This window comes from Tursiops truncatus, chromosome 14 (genome assembly GCF_011762595.2).
Source record: "Tursiops truncatus isolate mTurTru1 chromosome 14, mTurTru1.mat.Y, whole genome shotgun sequence".
Taxonomy (NCBI): domain Eukaryota; kingdom Metazoa; phylum Chordata; class Mammalia; order Artiodactyla; family Delphinidae; genus Tursiops; species Tursiops truncatus.
In genome coordinates, this window is record NC_047047.1 from 34,985,080 (window position 1) to 35,007,806 (window position 22,727).

Consider the following 22,727-nt stretch of genomic DNA (forward strand, 5'->3'; position numbering starts at 1 on the left):
CTTCTAGTGTTATATCCAAGAAATCAATGCCGGATCCAATGTTGTGAAGCTTTTGTCCTATGTTTTCATCTAAGATTTTTATTGTTTTGGCTCTTACTTTTAGGTTCTTGATTCATTTTGAATTAATTTTTGTATGTGGTATTAGGTAAGAGTCCAACTTCACTCTTTTGCATGTGGATATCCAGTTTTCCCAGCACCATTTGTTGAAAGATTGAATGGTCTTGCCACCCTTGTCAAAAATTATTTGACTCTGTATGTGAATGTTTGTTTCTGAGCTCTCTATTCTGTGCCATTGGCCTATATGCCTGTCTCTATACCAATACCACACTGTTTTGATTATTGTAGCTTTGTAGTAAAATTTGAAATTAGGAGGTGCAAGTTCCTCCAGTTTTGTTCTTTCTCAAGATCACTTTGGCAATTCAGCATCTCTTAAGATTCCATATGAATTTTAGGATGATTTTTCTGTATTGTATCTGCAGAAAATATCATTGGGGTTTTGATAGGGATTTCATTGAATCTGTAGGTTACTTTGGGTAGTATTGACATTTTAACAATATTAAGTCTTTCAATCCATGAACATGGGATGCATTTCCATTTATTTATGCCTTCTTTAATTTCTTTCAGCAATGTTTTGTAGTTTCCGTTGTGCAAGTCTTTTTCACCTCCTTGATTAAGTTAATTCCTAAGTATTTTATTCTTGTCGATACTACTATAAATGGAATTGTTTTTGTAATTTCTTTTTCAGATTGTTCATTGTTTGTTTATAGAAATGCAACCAGTTTAGAGTAATTATTGATAAAGGAGGGACTTCTGTCATTGTGGTATTTGCTTTCTATATGACTTACAGATTTTGTCCCTCATATCCTGTATTACTGTCTTCTTTTGTGTTGAGTTGATTTTTTTTATAGTGAAATGTTTAAATTCCCTTCTCATTTCTTTTTGTGTATTTTCTATAGCTATTTTCTCTGTGGTTACCATGGGGATTACATTTAACATCCTGAAGTTATAACATTCTAATTTGAATTTATAGCAACCTAGCTTCAATAACATACAAAAACTCTGCTCCTTTATAGCTCCTTCCCAACCCCTTTCAGTTACTGATGTCACAAAATTATACCTTTATACATGTGTGCCCCCAAACATGAACTAATAATTCTTTTAAATGCAACAGTCTCTTAAATTGTAGAGAAAACAAGATTTGGAGTTACAAACCAAAGTTACAGTAGTACTAACTTTTACACTAATAATTTTTTTTCTTAAATCTATTAGTCTCTTAAATCATGTAGAAAACCAAAAAGTTCAATTAAAAACCATTTTAACAATAACACTAGCTTTTATATTTGCCCATGTGTTCACCTGTATTGAGATCTTTATTTCTCCATATGACTTTGAGTTACTGTCTAGTGTTCTTCCATTTCACCTTGCAGGACCCCCTTGATCAGTTGTTCCAAGACAGTCCTAGTCATCATGAACTCCCTCAGCTTTTGTTTATCCAGGAAGGTCTTAATTTCTCCTCACTTTTGAAGGACAGTTTTGCCAGGTATAGGATTCCTGGTTGACAGTTTTGTTTTTTTTTTTTTTCCTTTTAGCACTTTGAATATATCAGCCCACTGTCTTCTGGCCTCCCAAGTTTCTAATGAGAAATGTGCTGATAATCTTATTGAGGATCCCTTGTATGTAATGATTTGCTTATCTCTTGCTGCCTTCAAGATTCTCTCTTTGTCTTTTGAAAGTTTTATTATAATAAGTAGGTCTCTTTGAATTCATCTTACCTGGAGTTTCTTGAGCTTCTTGGATGTTTATATCCATGGCTTTCATCAAAGTGGGAAATTTTCAGCATTATTTCATCAAATATTCTCTCTTACCTTTTCTCTGTCTCTTCTTCTGGGACTCCCACGATGTACATGTTGGTCCACTTGATGGTGCTCCACAGGTCCCTTAGGTTCTGTTCATTTTTCTTCAATGTTTTTTTTCTTTCTGTTCTCAGATTTGATCATTTCCATTGTCCCGTCTTCAAGTTTGCTGATTCTTCCTTCTATGCAAATCTGCCTTTGAATCTTTCTAGTGAATTTTTTATTTAAGTTATATTACTTTTTGGCCTTAGAAGTTCTTTCTGGTTTCCTTTTAGGTTTTCTTTCTCATTATTGAAATTTCCATTTTGTTCACACATCATTTTCTTGACTTTCTCCACATCTTCCTTTAGTTCTTTGAACATTTTAAAAACACTGTTTTAAAGTCTTTGTCTAGTATATCTCCATTAGGTCTTTTTCAAGGACAGTTTCTGTTGATTATTTTTTCCTTTGAATGGGTCATATTTTTCCGTTTCATTGAATGCCTTGTGATTTTTTTGTCAAACACTGGACATTTGAATCTAATAATGTGATGACTCTGGAAATCAGATTCTCCCTCTTCCTCAAGGTTTCCTGTATTTTTCTTTATCATTTTTGTTTTTTAGAATGTGGTAGGCTGTCTCTGTGCGAAGATCAGCCTGAGGTGTAAATTTAAGGTCTTCTCAAGTCTTTTCTGAGCCTTTCTCTGGGCGTACATGGTTATGTTCTTATTTTCCCTGTATATTACAGTTTTTTTAATGTCCTAGTCTTTAATGTCTAGGGTAAGTGAAAAATGAAGGTGGGGAGGGGTAGGTTCTGGCCCTTTAAATCCCCTGGAAAGTCACTTCAGGGGGAGAGGCTTGTGAAAATGTGGTGGGGATGTGGGGGAGCAGGTGCAGCAACAATGGTTGCCACCTCTTTGTCTGCACTAATGTCATCAGAAGCAACAATAAGAGCACAGACCCCTAATATTTAGAGGATAGGGTTCTTTTTGCTCCCCTAGCTCTTGTAAGCTGCTTGCAAGCTGCTCCAGGATCATGTGCATAGCTGGGGGTCGGAGGGTGGCTAGCTGCTACTGTGCTAAGAGCTGTAATTGACTAAGAGTAACCAGAATTTACTGCAATTTACCATATTAGTCTTTCCCTGGAACTTGCAAGCCTTCAACAGACTTCTGAGTCCCAAAATAGTTACATCATTCAGATTCTGCCAGCCCATTTGTTGTCTAGGTGGAAAGATAGATTCCTGGTGCTTCCTACTCTACCATCTTCCCAGAATCCTCTCCTCCTCATTCTGTTTTAAGAGAACTCTGAATTTATTTAGGGTAGTTCTGTGCTAAACTAAAATACTTGATGTTCTGACACCCTTTTAGATGAGATGGCTACGTTCTGCTCTGTTCTGGTCCGTGAGATGTGGGTAGAGGTCCCTGGGGAGAACATGCCTTGAATAAAAAGACAAAGCCTCATGAAGACAAGGCTTTTGACTTTATTCTTACATAGAATGTAGATGAAATAGCTGGTGGATAGCAGCCTTCTTATGACCCTCAGCACCATGAGGATGGTGGAACAGGTACCTTTGAGCCATCTTTCCAGTCCTGAGCTGCCCAACCCTAGACTTCTAATTTCATGAGAACAAAGAATAAACTCTAAGTCATTTCACACTGTTAGCATTTCTTTACTTACAGCCAAGTGTAAATCCTAATATACCATTCAAGCCCATAATCCATGAAACAGAATAGAAGCGTGGCCAATGGAGATATTTGTGTCTGTGATGAGCACCAGCATTTTTCAGAGCAACTCAAGAGACTGAGATTTGAGATCTGAGTTTCAGTTGCATAGAGGTATAATGGGTATTAAAGAAAGATGGGTACCTCTACTCCTAATGAGACTTAAAGCTTTCTACATTTTTTGTGTACATTCTCCATTTCTTTGGGCTCACATGCCAAACATTAATGGCATTTTTTTTAGGTGGAAAAAGAAAGTATTATAGCCTAGTTATAGCAATGAAAGTAGGAAGAGACATGCTGTTAGCTTCTGTTACTTATATTTTAAAGCCATTGAAGAAAGTAGCTGATCTTTCTTAGTCTTTATTATGCTTTGTTATGTACACATCTTCCCATAAGAATATAATTAAAGCAAAGTGACAAGGAGGAGGAAATTACAAATAATTAACAATCCAGAGATCTTACATTCTCCCAGTTCTTCTCTTAAGCTTAGCCTGGGACCTGACACAGTGGACAGTCAGTAAATGTTTGTTAGACAAAGAAAAAAAAGGTGGGGTTGGTTTTATATTGAATCGCAGGGACAGAGGTACATTTTGAATGCTAGTCAGACGATGAGATTTATTCAATAAAAATGTCTTTTTCCTGTGCTCCAGTCTTACCTAATGCCTGAAGTGAGTGGAGCTCCATCTAATGTCCAGTGTGTATCCCAAACCTGTACATAAGATTCACCATACTTGGCAGCGATGCTGGGGAGGAACAAGGGAGCTCTCCTTGCAACACCAGTAATCGCTGGCCCAGTATTGAATTTAATGAGCATTATCTAAGTAATTATTAATAACGAAAAGAGCTACCTTTCTTTATCATTTTCAGAGGCTGTGCTAACATCTTTACATGCATAATCTCACTTAACCCACATGATAACACCATGCCTCAGGTCCTGATTCTGTCTCCTTTTTACAGTTGAGGAAACTGAGGCTTAAGCAACTTGCCTAAGGTCAGATCGCCAGCACACGGTCAAGCTGGAACTTGAAACCCTGTCTGTCTCAGGACTATTTGACTCCAAAGTTAGTGTTCTTAGGCATGTCAGAAAATCTTGACTATAGTTTGCTTAATCATATGTTAAATAATCTCAAAATACTCTGTATTTTGTACTTTGGTTTCTCTGCAAAGAGCCAAAAGATAATGGTATAAAAGCGGCCTAACTCATAGTGAAGACTTTTTTACTGTTAATATGGAAAAGATGACTTCTCACAAAAGCTGCTTTACATAATCTTTTTCTATTTACTTCAGTTTCACAGCATGCGCTCTCCTTCAAGTGGGAGGGTGGGTTGGAGGTGGATGAATATGCTTTGCTGGAGTTACAGCAATGCTTGGTGCGGGCAGAAGAGCGTGAATGTACATTACGCAGAGTTCAGCTTCACATCCGATGGGTATATCACTGAGCTGCATGACTGTGGCAGCCTGAGGCATCATCGTATTTTAAGCTCCGTGTGTGTCATCAACATATGTGGGTTGAAATTGCATGGAAGCATAGTAGTCCACAAGAAATATAAACAAAAGTAAAATACACCTTTGGAATAACTGCAGCATTTCATATAGCAACCAAATATTTGTGAAATCTGTACATTTTGAGCTCTTTGTTTTTAGAGCTAATGATTTCGTTTATTAACTTAGACCGTCTTAGTATTTTCTATTTACTTAACGTTTAAGATTCAGTCATAAAATCTCACTGTGACCTAAAGCTGTTTATAGAAACTTAGCCAGTGTGTGGGCATATTGAAAAGAAAAAGATAAGATGTATTTTTAAAAGCTATGTTAAAAATTTGCTGCTTTATAAATAGGTAGGTAGATAAATAAATGGATAGATAGATCACCATGCTTAAAGTTCCCATCTGAATCTATTTTCAGAAATGTGCTTTGGCAGAGAGTCTTCATTAGATGGTTAAGTGAAGTAGTATTTGCAATAATGTAAATTTGAAAATAAAAACTGGATCTGGAATCCAGGCTTTGCTGCTTGGTCACTGTGGCATCCTGAGAAAGTTTTCTTTGAACCTCAGTTCCTCAAGTGTAAAACAGAATAGTAGTAGCTGGGGCTACTTGGGGCTTTAGGATGTGGGGAGCAACTAAGATGGTGATGTCAACGTGCTTTATCATGTGTATAAATAAGTAATTATACAGATTCAAAGGTGCGGTATTGTTATTGTATACTCCACAGCCAGCAGATGGACCAATCTAACACCATCCTTCATCCAGGCAGGTGACAACGTCTATTTTAGTCTCTCAGACAACACAGATTTATTGAGCTCTTATGCTGCGTGAGGACTTCCTTCACATCAGCAGAGCTTATGTTTAGATTTACAGCAGCTATGGTTTATGCAGTGGCATATTTTTATATAGCATACAGGAATTCTATACATGTACCTTTTTTATACAGATGTTTGAAGTTTCTCTTTAAGTACCCAAATTTGTTTAATGTAAGCTTGTTCAATAAAAATCTTTCCCTGCATCATTTCCCTATACTGTTGTTTTATTATTACATTTTTCCCACAGAAAACATTGAGCATAATGGTACCTTTTCTTCATGATTCAGGATCATTTAGATTGCTTAGGTATTCTGTTGGAATACAGAGCCCTTTAGGGCAGGGCTAGTGAGGGGCATAGTGCTATTTGCCTCTAAATGATCCCCCACACTAAATTTTTTGAGCTCTTGTATCAACATTTTTTAATCCCCCCAACCCTGATTTCTAATTGTTAGCTGCCTTTTTCTTTTTCTTTTTTTTGTGCTAGTATCAATTTGCTTCTTTTTAAATCCATTCTCCCCTCTAATTCCCATTTACAGTCTATGGTTTGGGGGAACAAATAAATAAAATCATCTTTAAGATTAAATAGACACTCAGGAAGTACATGATAATGCATGAGGTTGGTGCATGGGCTTTGTGATTTCTTCTTTTTTTTCTCAAGGATTTATTTCTGCTTGCTTTGTTGGTTCTGAGTAACTGGAGTCTCTCTGAATGAATCGTTTTGCCCAACACCACCATTTACAGTCTGCATCAGTTTCCTCTAATAATCACCAGTGGTACTTATCTAGCTCTTTACCAATTATAAAATTCTTCAAGGGACTTACCTGGTGGTCCAGTGGTTAAGACTCCGCACTGCAGGGGGCGCACCAGTTCGATCCGTGGTCGGGGGAACTAAGATCCCACATGCCACGCGGCCAAAAAATTCTTCAACATCCCTTCAACATGATCATGAGAGATAGGCAGGATGTGTGTGTGTGTGTGTGTGTGTGTGTGTGTATTTTTTAAAATATTTTACAGATGAGAAAACTACGGCATAGTTGGAGGTTATTTTAGCCGGGGGTTGTAGCTGAATGTCCCAGGGAGCCTCGTTCACCCAGACTTGCATGTTCCCTTTACCTGGATATCCCATTTCCATAGGTCTGGGCAGGACCCAGGTTATATTTTGGAAAAAGATCCCAAATAATTCTAACATGCATAGCTTTCCCCAACCCTTTTCCCCATCTTCCACACCCTTCCACCACCTTTGCTCCCATTCAGAACCATTGGCTCAAGTTTTTATGACCAGCAAGTGATTTATTTAGATGCTTTCACATGCAGGTCAACAAATAGTGGCTTAAATTTATGATTTTTAATGACCCTGTAGTTAACTGATGTGGTGGTCAGAATAGTGCCCTCCTTCCCCACCTATGTTACTTTACATGGTAAAAGAGACTTTGCAAATGTTTCTGAATTAAGGATCTTGAGATCCTTGTTGTCCAGGTTATCCTGGATTATTTGGCTGCGCTCCATATAATTATAAGCGTCCTTATTAGACGGAGGCAAGAAGGTCAAAGGCAGAAGAAGGAGATGGGACGACAGAAGCAGAGGTTGGGATGGTATATTTTGAAGATGGAAGAAGAGGCCACAAACCAAGGGGTGCAGGTAGCCTCTAGAAGCTGGAAAAGACAGGAAAACAGATTCTGCCTTGAAGCCTCCAGAAGGAATGCAGAGCTGTCAACACTGCAGTTTTAGACTTCTGAACCTCCAGAACTGTAAGAGAATAAATTTGAGTCATTTTAAGCCACTAAGTTTATGGTAATAGGAAATAGCAGCAATGGGAAACCAGTACAACTGGGAAGTATAAAATACAGATTCTTAAGCCCTCCCACAAAGATACTGTTTTAGCGGAGCTGGGCGGGGTCTAAGGATGTGGGGTTAAACCATTCCCTTGGTGATTGAGTGGCCTGTGTCCTCGGACCTCACCTGTGGTTACAAACAGACTCATAAGGCCATCTGTTGTTTCCCTCGGAAGTCTGGAGGTGAGTAGCCCTAGAGCCAGTTGTTCTCATCAGCTCATCGGCTCAGTGATGTCCTCGAGGACCCAGGCTCCTGGGGTTGACTTCTACCCCATCACCCTCAGTCCTTACCCTTCTAACATGCACACAGGATAGCTACCATAGCTCCAGGGACCACATCCTCACACAGCCATGAGAGAGAAAAAGAGCTCTTCCTGCATGCTCTTGTGTCCCTCATTTTTTAATCAGAGAGGAAAAATTCTTTCCCAGGGCTCCCAGCAGACTTTCCCCTTCTACCCAATTAGCTGGAACTGCATCACCCATCAAGGGAGGCCGGACGGCAGGACACCTCGAGTACTGTCTCAAAACGCTCTCCTGTTCTCCTCCTCCTGGGAAACTTTCGCATCCCTCAAACAACACTTACCTCTCATCTAGCTGGTGCCTTCCCCCTCCAAAGATGATCCTTTAGTGCCAGTTCTCTTCCTATCGATACCTTTTAAAATCACCTCATGTGCCACCAGTGGGCACCCTTCCCTTTGAAAAAAAAGCATTTTCTTAATCTTTATAACACTGTGGGGTGGGTAATGTTTCCCCTTTTTTACAGTTAAGAATCAGAGATTGTGAAACATGCCCAAGGTTCACAAGTGAAAAGCTCATAAGTGGCAGATCTGCCTTAACTGTAAAGCTCAGGCTCTTAACCATTACACTGACCCAGACAGTGATTCTCTGTCGTGTAGTGTTAGTAGCACATTTTCAAATATTAGCGTTTGGGGCACACTTGAAGAGATTAAAAACTCAAAGCAACACTAAACAAGTCAATCATTACAACATAGTCACCACCACCGGAGGGTTTTAAGAGAGGAGTGACATGACCTGACTTTTGTTTTAAAAGGATCACTGGCCAGTATCTTGAGATACACGGTTAGGGGCCAAGAGTATTGCGGTAATTGCTTCCCATCTGACTTAAGGTCAAAGTCAAAGTCATTGCATTGGCGTATAAGGCCCTCTACACCCTGCCACTCCTCCCTGTACCTTCTCTCCTCCCACTCCCCCCCCCCACCACCACTCCTCCCCTCTGTCTTGATGTCTTTGAAACCTTAGGCACATGCCCAACTCCAGCCCTGCTCGCATTTTCTGTTCCCTCTGCCAGGAAAACTGTGCTTGGCTTGAGTCTTCACCTCCTTCAGATCTTTACTCAAATGTCATCCTCTCTGCGAGGCTTCTCTAAACCACTTCTTCAGAATTGCCCCCACCCCACACATACACACCCAAGCACACATTCCCCATCCTTCTTCCCTGTTTTACTTTTCCGTAGAGCACCTAATTTCTAATACGCCATATAATTTACTAATTTATCTTATTTTCTCTCCTCCCTCTCACTGGAATGTAAGAGCCATGAGAACAGGGATTTTGGTGTGTTTTGTTTGCTGCCACATTCCCAACTCCTAGAACCTAGGATACAGTGAGCATTCAATAAATATTTGTTGAATGAATATATTCTTTATACACAGCTCTGATTAGTTCTATGGGGTAAATTCCTAGAAATGAAATGACCACAGTACAGGATATGGACATTTTAAAAGGTTCTTGATACAGATGTCCAAACCCTGCCTTCCCAAGGTTGAATTCATTGACATTCTCATCAGTGGCTATGACCCAGCCTGTCCACTGTGTCCTCACATTGTTATCAGTTTTAACACACCTGTAGCCAGCTTGGTGTGTAGCAGTTGTATTTCTAATTTGTGCTGCTTTGATTAGGTGCATTTGTCTTTGTTTTTTCATGCATGTCTTCCTTAGGTGATCATCAGCTTTTGTCCTTTGCCCATTTTGCTAATTTAATTTCAGTGTTTCCTATTGTAGTATTGGTGTTTTTCTACTTGATTCATAAAATTAGGTTAGGTTAGGTTACTGAGTCTTTGTCATCTGGTTTGCAGATATTTTTCCAAATTTGTCATTTTTCCTTTAATTTTGCTTATGGTATTTCTTGATGTATAGGTTTTTAATCCATTTTAATTTTATAGTTCTTTTTTTGCTTTGTGTTTGGAAAAATCTTGTCTCCTTCTAAGATCAATTATTCATCTGTAATTTTTTTAGTTCTCTTACATTTTAAAAAATATATTTTATTATTTAGTTAATCTCTTGTGTTTTTTCATATTGTCACGAGACAATACGAGAATCTGACATCCATTTTTCCCCTTAAATCATAAACTATTGCACTAACAACGCTATCTTTAGAATATACTAAATCTTTATACTAAGGTCTGTTTCAAGTTTTTCAATTGTAGATGCATTTATATTTTTCTTTTGCCAGAACCCAACTCTGTTAATTATTACAGCTTTTTAATACCTTCTTTAAAATTTATTTTATTTTTTCATTTGTTGGTTATTCTTAATAAATTTTAGGATCATTCTGTCAAGTTCAGGAATAGATGTGGAATTAACGTCCTAAAATAAAAATCATATTGTGCCTCTCCCCCATGGGAGGTCTTTTTTTTTCTTTTTCAGCCACACCATGTGGCATGTGGGATCTTAGTCCCCGACAAGGGATCAAACCCGTGCCCCCTGCAGTGGAAGCACGGAGTCTGAACCACTGGACCCCCAGGGAAGTCTCCGGAAAATCTTTTAATGACTCCCCACCACCTTCAGAACATAAAGGCCAGACCCTTTAATGTGGTATCCAAGGCCTTCCTAGACGTGCCCAGTCAGACTCTCTGGGCCTGTTTATTGTTATTCCCTGCTTGCGATTTACGCTTCAGATCCGCACCCACATCCTCTGCTTTTTCTCACCTCCCCATCTCTGCAGCTCCATCTGCCTTTAATGACCTTGACTCACTCCCATTTACCCTAAAATCCATCACTACCTCCCTGTTTCCACACTGGCCAGGCTCTGTGGCCACTCGTGTGTGTCTGTTGTCACCCTGCGCATGTCTCTATTGCCACGTAACCCACTGTGTCACAGTGATGAGTTAGTCTACCCTGTGAACTCAGTGGGAGCATCTCTTGTTCATTTTGTATTCCTTGTACCTAGCATGCTACCTGTCACACAGTAGGTAGTGTAGATGGATTAGAGGAGAATATCTAGGACTGAAAGTCGGGAGATGGATTGTTGCAGTAATCAAAGTGAAAGATATTAGGGTCTTGACTAGGGCAGTGGTGGTAAAAATGGAGAGAAGGGGACATATTTGAAAAATATTTAAGAGAGAAAATTGACAGGACTTTATGTCTCGTTAAATATGAGAGAAGATACTCTGAATCTTAAATTTCCAACTTAGACATCAGGGGTACCTTGTAGTTACCTTAACCATATTTAGGCATTCAGGAGGAGAAGCAGATTTAAGGAGGATAAAATTAGGACAATTTTAGATGTGCTGTGAGTTGGAGATGCCCTTATGATACCCAGTGGAGATGTCTAATAGGCAATGGGATAGAAATAGGCTAATTATATACTTTTATTGTTCAACCCAGGACCATTTTGAGATTGAAGCAGGGTGTTATTACTAATTATGCCAGGACAAGCATAAACTAGGAATGACCCTGACAAATGACAATATGTATGGTCTCTCATATATATAAAGGTCAGATATGAACCTCAAAGAGAAGGGTCTGGAATGTGATTATTGATTTATGAATCTTTAGCATACAGATCCCCTGAGAGTGGGTGAGGTTGCCCAGGGAGAATTGATAGGATGAGAAAAAGAGAAGAGGGAGCAAAACAAAACCATAGGGAATACAAACATTTAGATAGTGATTATCAACTGGTAAAATTTTTTCAAAACACCCATGTCTCCAAATTTTCCTGAAGATTCTGATATCCTAACTAACCATCCCCATTCCCCACTCACCTTTGTAATCTTCTCTGGTCCCAAATTGCAATAGGGGGTGATTTTTTTTTTTTAAGTGCAGAACTGTAGGTTTATAGGTTGGTCAGAGGAAGAGGAGCCAGCCAAGGAAACTGCACGTGGACAGAGAGATAGGAACCAGGAGACTGACTATAGTTCAGCCAGAGTTACTGAAAGAAATGGTTGGAGGTGGTCATTAATGTTAAATGCTATAGAGAGAGAGGCTCAGTCATGAGAGGAACTCAGAAATGTCCATTGGCTTGGCACTTAGGGGGCACTGGTGCTCTTTTCTGGGGGTGATCAATATAGTTTTTCTGCAGAAGCCAGAGGAAGTAGGTGGGACTAAAGCTGTGAAGGGTAAAGACAGAAGTAGCCACCAACATTCCTGCAACATTGAAGCAGGGAAGGATTGTTTCTTGTTTTATAAGTGAAGAGAGAGAACATTGAGTCTAATTTATTGACTGCAGGACGGAGCCAGTAGAGAGGGCAAGGCTGAGTGTATAGGAGAGGAAGAAATACCAGTCTGCAGTCATATTTAAGCTGTTTTACTCAGCCCCATTTTCTTGTCTGGAGTACCTATGCTGTAGGTTGAATGCCACCATTCTGTCCCAGTAGGAGTCACTGAGACTTTAAAAACCATCCTTCAGATGTCTATTTGGTTGGCTTGGGACCTAGATTTTTCTCCCTCTTTTTCACTAAAGACTCAAGATGGGAGCCTTTGAATAGAACATAAATGTATCTTCTAGATGCATTGATTTGCTGAAATGTCACTGGCAAAGTGTTGATAACCCATCACTAGATTTATGGGTTGATATGATTATGTCTTTGTTGATAGATTTAGAAACATACACTTCAGATGAACATATTCCTTTGGGACATATATATGTGTGTTTATGTGGTATTCTATGTATTAGAAGGAAAAGTGAGTTTTACACTGAGAGTTGATTTTTTTTTTCCCCTTGAGAAGCTCCATTAAGAAAAAAATGTTGAGTTTCAGAATAGAAACTGTTCCATTTTCTGATCTGCTACCTCATAGTAAGAAGTCCGTTGTAAGGTTAACTTTCTCAGAGAGAAGGCAAGGACACCAGCGAAAGGAAAAGGAAGGTTTAATTGCTCTGCAAAGGCCCAAACATGCTCTGAAAAGTAAAGATTTCAGGCTTAATGTGCATGGAACAAAAGGCCGTTGTGAACTGTGTACAAGAGTTGGTGAGAGTTTGTATTCTGCCCCTTTTTTCTGTGGGAGTTATTTCCTGTTGTTGACTAGAGTTCTTTATTTAGAACCACCTAGCTTCAGAATGCCTGCTAGCAAGCAGAAAAGTGTGTATTTAAAACATAGGCTTATTTCAAGACAATCTCTGAAAAAAAGTCACACTACCCGTGCACTGAGACAGCATCACATTCCCAAAGGTCAAGAGAGTGTGTGGGCTTTATTCCTATAACCCTGTATCGAGGGACACAAATAAGAGAGAAGCAGAATGCATTTGGCGTAGCAGTAAGTGGTCACCTGAACTCCAAGTGAAAGATAGTTCATGGGGAAAGTGTGTTTCCATTGTTTTTTAAAACAAAAGAAAACAAGATTTCACTTTTTAGTGTTAAATGCATTATTTGGTATGTTAAGGAAGTAACAGGAAGCCTTACATATTCTGTAAGGAAGTTTTTATCCTTTCTAGTCAGGTGAGAAATATACCCCCAAATACTGGCTTTAAACCAATTATTCTCTTATACCTGCCTTGTCAGCTGGGCTTCCTATTAAAAACTTTGGTTACGGTAGCATCGTCATTGAATTTTGCAGTCTATTATTAAGAGACAGAGAAGACGGACAATATATCAAATGAGTAAAAGGAATTAAGTTATTACTGAAATAATGGGGGATAAATAAATGCATGAAATATAAATATTACCCAATGCTTTATTAATAGATATTAGAAATTGTGGGAAAAAACCTTACGAAGTTCTACTTCATGGGAACCATATGGAAGAAAGGGAAAAAATGTATTTTTTTAATGTGATGAAATCTAAAACAATAAATTTAAATTGTTTATTACAACATATTTGTTTGCTTTACATGTTTTTAAAAAGAAATTAAACTTTATAGTGTCTCTCCCTGATTCCAGTATTCTCCTCCATTTACGAAAGTCAACCACTTTCCTGAATGTTTTTTTTTTTTTTTTTTGGTACGCGGGCCTCTCACTGTTGTGGCCTCTCCCATTGGGGAGCACAGGCTCCAGACACGCAGGCTCAGTGGCCATGGCTCACAGGCCCAGCTGCTCCGCGGCATGTTGGATCTTCCCAGACCGGGGCACGAACCCACGTCCCCTGCATCAGCAGGCGGACTCCCAACCACTGCGCCACCAGGGAAGCCCTCCTGAATGTTTTTTGTCTGTAATGTTTTTATTCTATAATTGCATACGTCTGTATTGGTAAACAATATATAGTATTGTTTTGCATGTATTAAAATATTTTATATAAATGATATTATACTGTACATACTTTACAGCTTGCTTTATTTTACTCAGCATTGTGTTTTTGAGATTTAACCATGTTGATATTTGGTATCTTTAGTACTTCTTATCCACCGTAGTTTTCAAGTATATCAATTTATTCTCATCTTAATGAACATTAACGTTGTTTCTGATTTTTAGCTATGACAAGCAAAGCTACAATAAACACTCTTCTGTGTCTCCATGGGGAATAAAAACAAGAGTTTCTCTAGATTCTAGATTTAGCCCTTCTCATCCAGAATTCTTCCAGAGAATTAAACCCCAGTACCCTAAGGCATCTATTGTATGTAATGAATTATCTTCTGTCTAGAATGGTTCACGTGTTGGACTGGAGCTGGAGACTGATACCTGCTCCTAAGAGCCAGCGATTACGCCAATCTTTCTAATTCTTCAGTTCAGTTGGGAGGTTTGAAATCAGCCATGGTGGGTTATTTGCACCACAGAAATCAGCAAATTCTACAAATAAGGGCTTCTTTCCTTCTTTCCCCATTCCCCACCCACACACCAGCCAGTTGTTAAACATTTACCAGCACACCACTGGTTCTTACCTTTATACCACCCTTGGGAGATCTGAGGAAATAGTCACTTGAATTCTTTTCTGTAGGGCTTATTTTCTTATGGAACCCTAGCTGAGAAAGACTGCATGTATGTGGGCAGGGTGTGTGCATCTCCAACTCCACTAGATAATACCACATTATCTCCAAAATGGTCAATCTGATAGCCACGAACTAACCTTTTATAATTTGCATTTTTCTTATTGCTGATGAGATTGAGTATCTTTTCACGTATTTGTTGGATATTTGAGCTTCCTCTTTTACCCATTTTTCTGTTGGGTTTATATGACTTTTTAAAAATTGATTCAATTCTTTATTAATTCTGAATATTAATCCTTTGTTGATTATATGAATCACATATCACTCAACAGTCTTTAGCTTGCCTTTATCTTTATAGTATATTTTGTTTAATAGATGTTTAATTTTTAATATAATCAAAGTTATTGGTCTTTTTCTTTATAGTCTGTGCATTGGCTGTCTTGTTTTTTAATAATCAAAGTCTCGGCAGGAAACAGTATTCCACTCAAGTGACTCAACTAAAGAGACTTTAATGAAAAAGTACTTTTGACAGAGAGACAAAGGTTGAGGCATGGAAGACCAAGAACTGTAGGAAGCTGTTATTATCTTTAGGTCTAAAGGGGAAAGGGGAGGAAATGGTGTTGCTAGAATCTGTGAGAGTTGGCACCCTGGACAAGGGGCTGCCTGCAGAAGCTGTGGTCTTGGAGGGATGGGTGATGGTATAACAGGGGCCCAAAGCAGGAAGGAGCAGGGAAGAAATACCCCAGCCTCTCTTCGCTCTGACCCACTGGTCTCTTTCTGGTGCCTTCCTGTTGAAGAATCCAGCTGGAAGCTAGTTGGCAAAGAAGCGTAGTCCATAGGGGTCAACATTTCAAGGTACGGGGCAAAGCAGAGGCAAGTAGAGAATGAATCTTAGGAGACAGACAGAAATCACACATTCCTTATCCTGAGCCTATAAACATATTTTCCTATATTCTCTCCTAAAAGTTTTAATGTTTTGTTTCACATATTTAGATGTTAGTCCACCTGAAATGTATTTTTTCTAAAAATGTCAGGTACCTCATTTAATTTTATTTTTCCGTGCAGGTAACCGGGTGACCTTTAGTCATTTATTGAATAGCCTGTTCTTTCCCACTGATCTGTAACCTCACCTCTGTCATATTTTATGCTTCTGTATATGTGTGGGTCTGTTTCTGCACACTTGATTCTATTCTGCTGATCTATATATCCCTTGCCAGCACCACTCTGTTTTGATTACTAGAGCTTTATAATAAACCTTGATATCTGATGGGACACATCTCCCATCTTGTTCTTTAAACTTACTACAGCTATCTTTTGTCCTTTGCTATTCCAGATGATTTCTGGATTTGCTTTTAAAGTTCCATGGGTGGGGAGAGGGGAGCATTGGGATTTAAGTTGGAATCATATTTAATTTATTGATGAGTTGTGGGGAGAATTGATATTTATATAGTATTAAGTATTCTTGTCCCTAAATAGTGTATCTCCCCATTAATTCTGTTCTTTTCATCAGATGAACTTTTGGAAAGGTTTCTATTTTCTCACTTTTCATTTTTGGCTATAATGTGAAAATAGTAATTCTGGAGTCTTTATCTTTATAGCTGTTATTTTTTTTTATCACTAAAACTAAGAGCATGTCTAACAGTTCTAAAGTGATAACAAATGAGGATTGATTAAAAATGAATGTCTGATTCATTGAAATTCTTTTCAACCTTTATAATTTGGGCTTTTTTTTTTTTTTTTGCGGTACGTGGGTCTCTCACTGCTGTGGCCTCTCCCGTTGCGGAGCACAGGCTCCGGACGCGCAGGCTCAGCGGCCATGGCTCACGGGCCCAGCCGCTCCGGGGCATGCGGGATCTTCCCGGACCGGGGCACGAACCTGTGTCCCCTGCATCGGCAGGCGGACTCTCAACCACTGTGCCACCAGGGAAGCCCTATAATTTGGGCTTTAATAACTTAAAGGAAAGTAAAAGGAAATATAAATGGTGTTGAAATTACCAATACTACTCCCACAAAAGCTATTTATCAGCCGTCCCAGTATGGACTATGCTGTCTTCTGTGTAATGAGGCCAAATGAATCACTGTAGTCAAAGTCAGGGAATCTGGCACTTTTTAAATGAGTCTTTTAAATTTGATGTGACTCATATGTATGTTTTCTTTGAAAGGAATCATCTTTAGGGACAATTAAATACATGCATTGTTTGAGCAAACTCGAGTTTGTAGAGTGTACATTTATTTGTAACAGAACAGAACGGCAGTGGGCGTCTATGCTATAGATGATATTCTCGTGGTATTTGCTGCCATCCACTCTCCTTTCTAAATTTGGTGTTACAGATTCAACTTCTGTTTTTAAAAAGGGAAGTTACATATAGCTCATTCACACTATTATTTTCTCCTTAAAAGCCAGTTTCTCTGATGATTGCCCATTTAAGGAGTTTCATATACATACCTCAAACAAGACTTCTCTAAGAAAGCAGTTTTGAAACAAATATTACTCAGCAAGATAAAATCTTTTGTTCAATATTTAGAGCATGTTTAGGAAAACAATTGACTAGTTACACCAGTGTATCCAATGTAGCATTGGTGTTTATCTGAGATGTTTGCCTTAGTTTCTTCCTACTTGACTTTCACTCTGCATTTCTGAAATTTTAAATGTAAAATTTTTTTAATTGAAAAATACATATTTTTCAATTTAAAGCAAGTATTATTGGACAGTTGGATAATTTTGAAAAAGTCTTGTTTATTCTGGCAACAGGTCTTTAAAGAACAGTTCTGCGTTGGTGACTAAAAGAAAAGATAAAGTCTTACCTAAGTGTTACGTCTCCTCCGAAAACCAATAAAAATTCACAGTGGCAAAGAACTGATTCATTTTTTGTTGTATGCGCTATTTCCATTTAAACTGTCCACATGTTTATTTTTAATGATACTTCATAGCCTGAACTTAGAGGTATTTCCTGGGCATCTATACACATTAAAGCTTTGACTTTTTTTAACTCCTCAAAGTAGAATTTCTACAGCTGAGACTTCAAAAAGTGGTTTAAATACGTTATTTACATTCCCGAAATCACCATACTTCTCTTAAATGACCTCTTTACTCACAGGTGATTTAAAGGTACACAATCTTAGATCGTTTCTACAATAGATATGAGAATGTGTATCACAGAAAATAGGATGTGAAGTTGGTTTTATATTCTTCTAAACTCCTCCGTGAAGGCAGTCCCCATTGTAGTCACCTTTTCATAGACTCTTAGTTCTGGGAAGGGGCTACAGAAACCCCTGAGCCCTAGTGCCTCATTTTGTGGGTTGTGGATGCGGGTCCCATGATGTCAAGGCCCTGATTCAGCTTCACTGCTGACTGGCTGAGGAACTAGACCCAAGATCTTCTGACCAACCACCTGTGTTCTTTTCACCGGAACCAGTGATTATCCTAAATCTGTGACATAGCAGATTAAGAAACTAAAAAGTCAATGATTAATCATAGCTAAGAGATTTATTTGTACAAGATCTTCAAACTCCTACTCCAGGACTCTTCCTCTCACCAGGCTGGTTCCCAGGGACAAGGATGGTCTGGAGGCTGCATGATTTCTAACATTCATTGAAGTTTCCTAGGGAAGGCCGGAGTGCTGAGTACCTTGAGAAGAGTGTAAACTGCTCAAGAAGGGAGAATGGTTTATAGACAGGAAGTACAGGGTCAACCTGCAGAGGCCACCAGGAGAGTAGTGCCGTGTGGGGAACTGGGGACAAGGAGAGAGGTTTCTGAGAAGCACCTACCAAGTCTTGGCAGAGTGGCATCTGGCAGGAAGGGAGCACTGGAGTTGTCACCAGCCAAGGCGTTCGCTTTCCAGCTGAGAGAGGATGAAAGCAAGAGCTGGAGTCTCTAAGGAGGGCCGCTTCGAAGTGGACCTCACCATTTATCTGAGGATTTTACCGGAAAATAGTGGCAAATGAAGTAGGGAGGAGGCTCATGCTCAACAGATGCCATCTCCTCTAGAAATGGTTAGAAGGGACTAATCAAAAATGCCAGAAAAAAGAAAATGGTTTTAAGAGCATTTTCTTCCAATGTTATCATTAAGATTTTCTTCCAAATGAGGATTTAAATACTATCAGATTTTTAAGAGAGAAAAAGGCATGTATTGCTAACAGAAAAATGACCCTCTCCCAGAACATAAGGGGCAGTCATTGCAAAGCAGTCCAATAACAAGGAGGGAAGCTTTGCAAGAGCAGCCCCTCACCGGAGTTGAAGCTCTCTTCTTGTGAAGCGTGACTTCAGGGAGAGGCAGGAAAAAACCTGACACACGTAGGGCGAAGAGATGGAGAAGAATCTGCAGTAGTAGAGAAGTTAACTGGCTCCTTTGGTACCGTGACGTTTTAACTTGCTAGTGGCTGAAAAGTACTGAACCTGTCCATGCCATCTTTGTGAGAGTGTTTAGTTTAACAAATCATCGTATCCTGTATCAACTCTTTGATAATCAGTTAGGTGATGTGAGACGTCCAGACTTTATTTTGAAGATTTATTAATAGATTTCAGTGATCAGTGAATGGGAAGTCCACATTCAGTTAGGATCTCTGTATTTTCCACGAAAAGATTATTTAGCCCAGCTGGCTGTATATAATGTGTTTAATAACTGAAACGTTTATTGAGGGGGTAGGGGCATAAGACCAATATTTCCAAGGTATATAGATGGATGATTATTACCAGTATTTCATGTGGAACTTGAAAGGTAAAATGTAATAAAGGAGAAAGAATGAGCTTGAAAACTGTCCTAAAGTCTTTCTCAGTTTATGTAGACAGCTTGTCCTTGTGTCAGTTCTTTGGTGCATACTAATTAAGTGCTAAAAGTGGCCTTCAGTTAGTGCAGTAGTCTGGTTGTTTGCAAGATGTGAGGGCACAGAAACTTTCAAGAGAAGCAGTGAAGTGCAAACTAGTACCCAGAACTACAAAGCAATGTTGAGAAGTACCGCTCTGAAATTAAACTCATGAATATTTTTAAAAATTACCATCACAGTTCTATACTTACAAAAGCAATATTTCTTTTCTCCCTAAACAGGTATGTTCCTGATAGTTAAATGTGGATGACTGGCCTAATTTTTTGTATGTGAAAGTGAGAGGGAGAAGCTCCTAACTCTAAATCCTGAGGGTAGGATTATTGTAAATGGACTTTTAAATGTTCCAGAGAGTGAAAGTGTGAAAACCACACTTACGTGTTCACTAAGCACTTCTTGTTCATTTGCTAGGAATAAACTATATATATATATGTATGTGTATGTGTATATATATATATATATGTATGTATATATGTGTGTGTGTGTGTGTATGTGTGTGTGTGTGTATACACACATACTTTTTTTTTTTTTTAATCATGCATACTGAAGGGAGTTGACTTCAAAAGCTCAAGGAGGGGGCTTCCCTGGTGGTGCAGTGGTTGAAAGTCCGCCTGCCGATGCAGGGGACATGGGTTCGTGCCCCGGTGCGGGAGGATCCCACATGCTGCGGAGCGGCTGGGCCCGTGAGCCATGGCTGCTGAGCCTGCGCATCTGGAGCCTGTGCTCCGCAATTGGAGAGGCCACAACAGTGAGAGGCCCGCGTACCGCAAAAAAAAAAAAAAAAAGCTCAAGGAGGGCCTTTCCTTAGCCTCATGGTGTTGGATTCCCAGGACCAGGCAGAAATGGCTCTGCTGGCCTGTGGGGGACTTGGCCCCAGGGGAGGGGGCCATGAACCACCTGGTGTGGGACTACATCAGCAGCTGTTGAAGCTGCCACTTCATCCTTTGACTTCTTGGTACAAGATGCCAGAATCTAGAAGTGGGGGAAGTGGGACTTATATATAACATGTGCACTGATAAGACATTTACCTTCAAAAGTGTGGAAAGGTGAAAAACATTTTCCCCCATAACTTAGATTGCTTTCCTAAGAACTCAAACCTTTACTGAGCACACACAGAATACGTACTTTAGCAGAATCAAGCGTCCACTCTGAAGACTTAAAAATTGTCTCTTTGATCTTAGTTCTTTTGGTAATTCATTTGCTAGAAAATATCCAAGCGTCACAAAAATTGTGCAAGTCTAACTTGCTGCTCACTTCAATTCATGAATAACAGTTTCAATTTATTTTAATTTCAACAGAGCCTCTGGCCTCTGCTACAGAGATATCACAGGAAGAGATTACTGCAGCTTCTATTTCAATGGCTTCTCCTTAAACTGAGCGCTGAAAGTATAAGTGAGTGGGTTGTTAGGAAACTGTTGGTAGTTAGTGTCCTCTCTGAAAGGCAGAACTCTAGAAATGAAAAATATCTTGGCTTCATGGCAAAATGTTTGAATATTATGCCACCCAGGCACAAACTGAACAGGACTTGCTGAGGGCCCTGAGCACTACTTCCACGATGTGTAATTTGGAATGCCACTGTAATGAAACTTTCCAAAGATATCCACAAATAATTAGCTTCTGGCATTGGTTATACTTAAAGAAAAACCTGTGTAACCTTTTAATTATACTGAGGGGCCAGTAAAAACCTTTTTCATTCCCTTGAAAGATAAAACAAGAAACATTGTTCCGTCTACCAACATTTTAGCCCAGGTTTAATTTCAATAAGATCATCGATTTGATTGATAACAAATCATTACTGAACAGTTCCAATAGGTGTAAACTTGTCTTGATGTTAACAACTTATAATCACCTTTTTTTTTTTTTTTTTTTTTTTTTTTGTGCGGTACGCGGGCCTCTCACAGGCTCCGGACGAGCAGACTCAGTGGCCATGGCTCACGGGCCCAGCCGCTCCACGGCATATGGGATCTTCCTGGACCGGGGCACGAACCCGTGTCCCCTGCATCGGCAGGTGGACCCTCAACCACTGAGCCACCAGGGAAGCCCTATAATCACCTTTATGTTAGGTCTTAAAGCTTTATTATCCTTAAACATAACTAGTATAGTGGACTATTAAGCTCCAAAGAGATCTGAGACGATATTGATTGGGGTGGCAGCCAAAGTTTTAAGGTGCCTGAATTACTTTTTGTAACATCTTTACACTGAACGCGCATTTAATTTTTAAAATAATCATTAATTTTCTAGGGGAGCTCTCCTTTCCTAGGGCTTTAAAATTCGCACCATACACACAACCTCTCCCAACTAGTATAAATTTACCTGCTAAATGTAAGTAGTTCAAGAAAGGAGAGAGAAAAGACTAGCAATGTGAAACTGCGCCTCGGTATCCCCTGCGTATCCAAGCCTGGCTTGCCTACCTGCGTGGGCTCTGCCAGGGTAGGCGGCCGGCTGCCGGGTCTGCACCACGGCCGCGGCCTGCCACGAAGGATGCAACTCGGTTCCGTCCTGTTCCGAAGGTACTCTTGACTTGGTGACCCATTTCAAGTGTTGGGCTGAGGCCACTGCACGCAAAGGGAATTTTCTGTCCCCAGCTCCAGCTGGAGCCCCCACCCATCCTGTCATTCGGACGTCTCTGCGGGCCACTCGTGCGTCCTGAGACCGGGGCATCGGAGAGGGTCTCAGCTGCGGGAGCGCCGCCCCCGCCCTCCCGGAACGCCTGTCTCGAAAGCTCCGCTGGCAGCGTGAACGCCGCGCCTTGGGGTCTGGTTTTCTCTCCCCCCATTTCCCCCCGGGACCCTGCCTGCCCGGCTAACCGGCCCCAAGTTGCAGAATAGCTCAGATGCTTGTCATATTTGCGGTCGCGCGACTCAGCGGGCTGTGCGCGCGCGGCTCTCGCCGCCGCCTTTGTCACTAGCGGCTCCGTCATTTGCATGAGTGGTGTGAGGGGATTCTTGGTGGTTAGTTGTGGTCCCCTGGCCGGAGTGTCTCTTTTCTTCTCCCCTGCTCCTTAAGCCTTCCCTTAAGAGAAAATCAAGGACGCCCCGGCTGGGAAGGGAGCCGTGGGCGGCGCTGCCACCCGGCGTCTCGCGTGCTCCGCCTGCCCCTTCCTGCTCCTGGGGCGGCCGGGGCCCCGCTA

At 40.1% G+C, this 22,727-nt stretch overlaps 2 protein-coding genes across 3 annotated transcripts in view; one reads left to right on the forward strand and one right to left on the reverse strand.

The window, feature by feature from the left end:
* The window catches only part of SERTAD2 (SERTA domain containing 2), a 113,443-nt gene that overhangs the window by 68,437 nt on the left and 22,279 nt on the right, over positions 1-22,727 (forward strand). The gene's annotated exons all lie outside the window — the stretch shown is intronic.
* Positions 16,701-22,653, reverse strand: LOC117307877 (uncharacterized). The gene is made up of 3 exons (XM_033838449.2): positions 22,009-22,653; positions 18,545-18,618; positions 16,701-18,404 (listed from the first exon to the last, which is right to left on the reverse strand). Exons 1-3 carry the CDS (start codon positions 22,521-22,523, stop codon positions 18,379-18,381), a joined length of 615 nt encoding a protein of 204 aa, XP_033694340.1. The 5' UTR covers positions 22,524-22,653; the 3' UTR covers positions 16,701-18,378.

What these genes read in the sequence shown, in the direction of transcription:
- LOC117307877 (XM_033838449.2), bottom strand. Translation starts at nt 22,523, where the DNA reads ATGCAAATGACGGAGCCGCTAGTGACAAAGGCGGCGGCGAGAGCCGCG. An exon ending in CCCTGGCAGAGCCCACGCAG is followed by an intron (nt 18,619 to 22,008) that starts GTAGGCAAGCCA and finishes ATCCTCTCTCAG; the next exon opens with CTGGAAAGCGAACGCCTTGG. An exon ending in TGCCACTCTGCCAAGACTTG is followed by an intron (nt 18,405 to 18,544) that starts GTAGGTGCTTCT and finishes ACTCTTCTCAAG; the next exon opens with GTACTCAGCACTCCGGCCTT.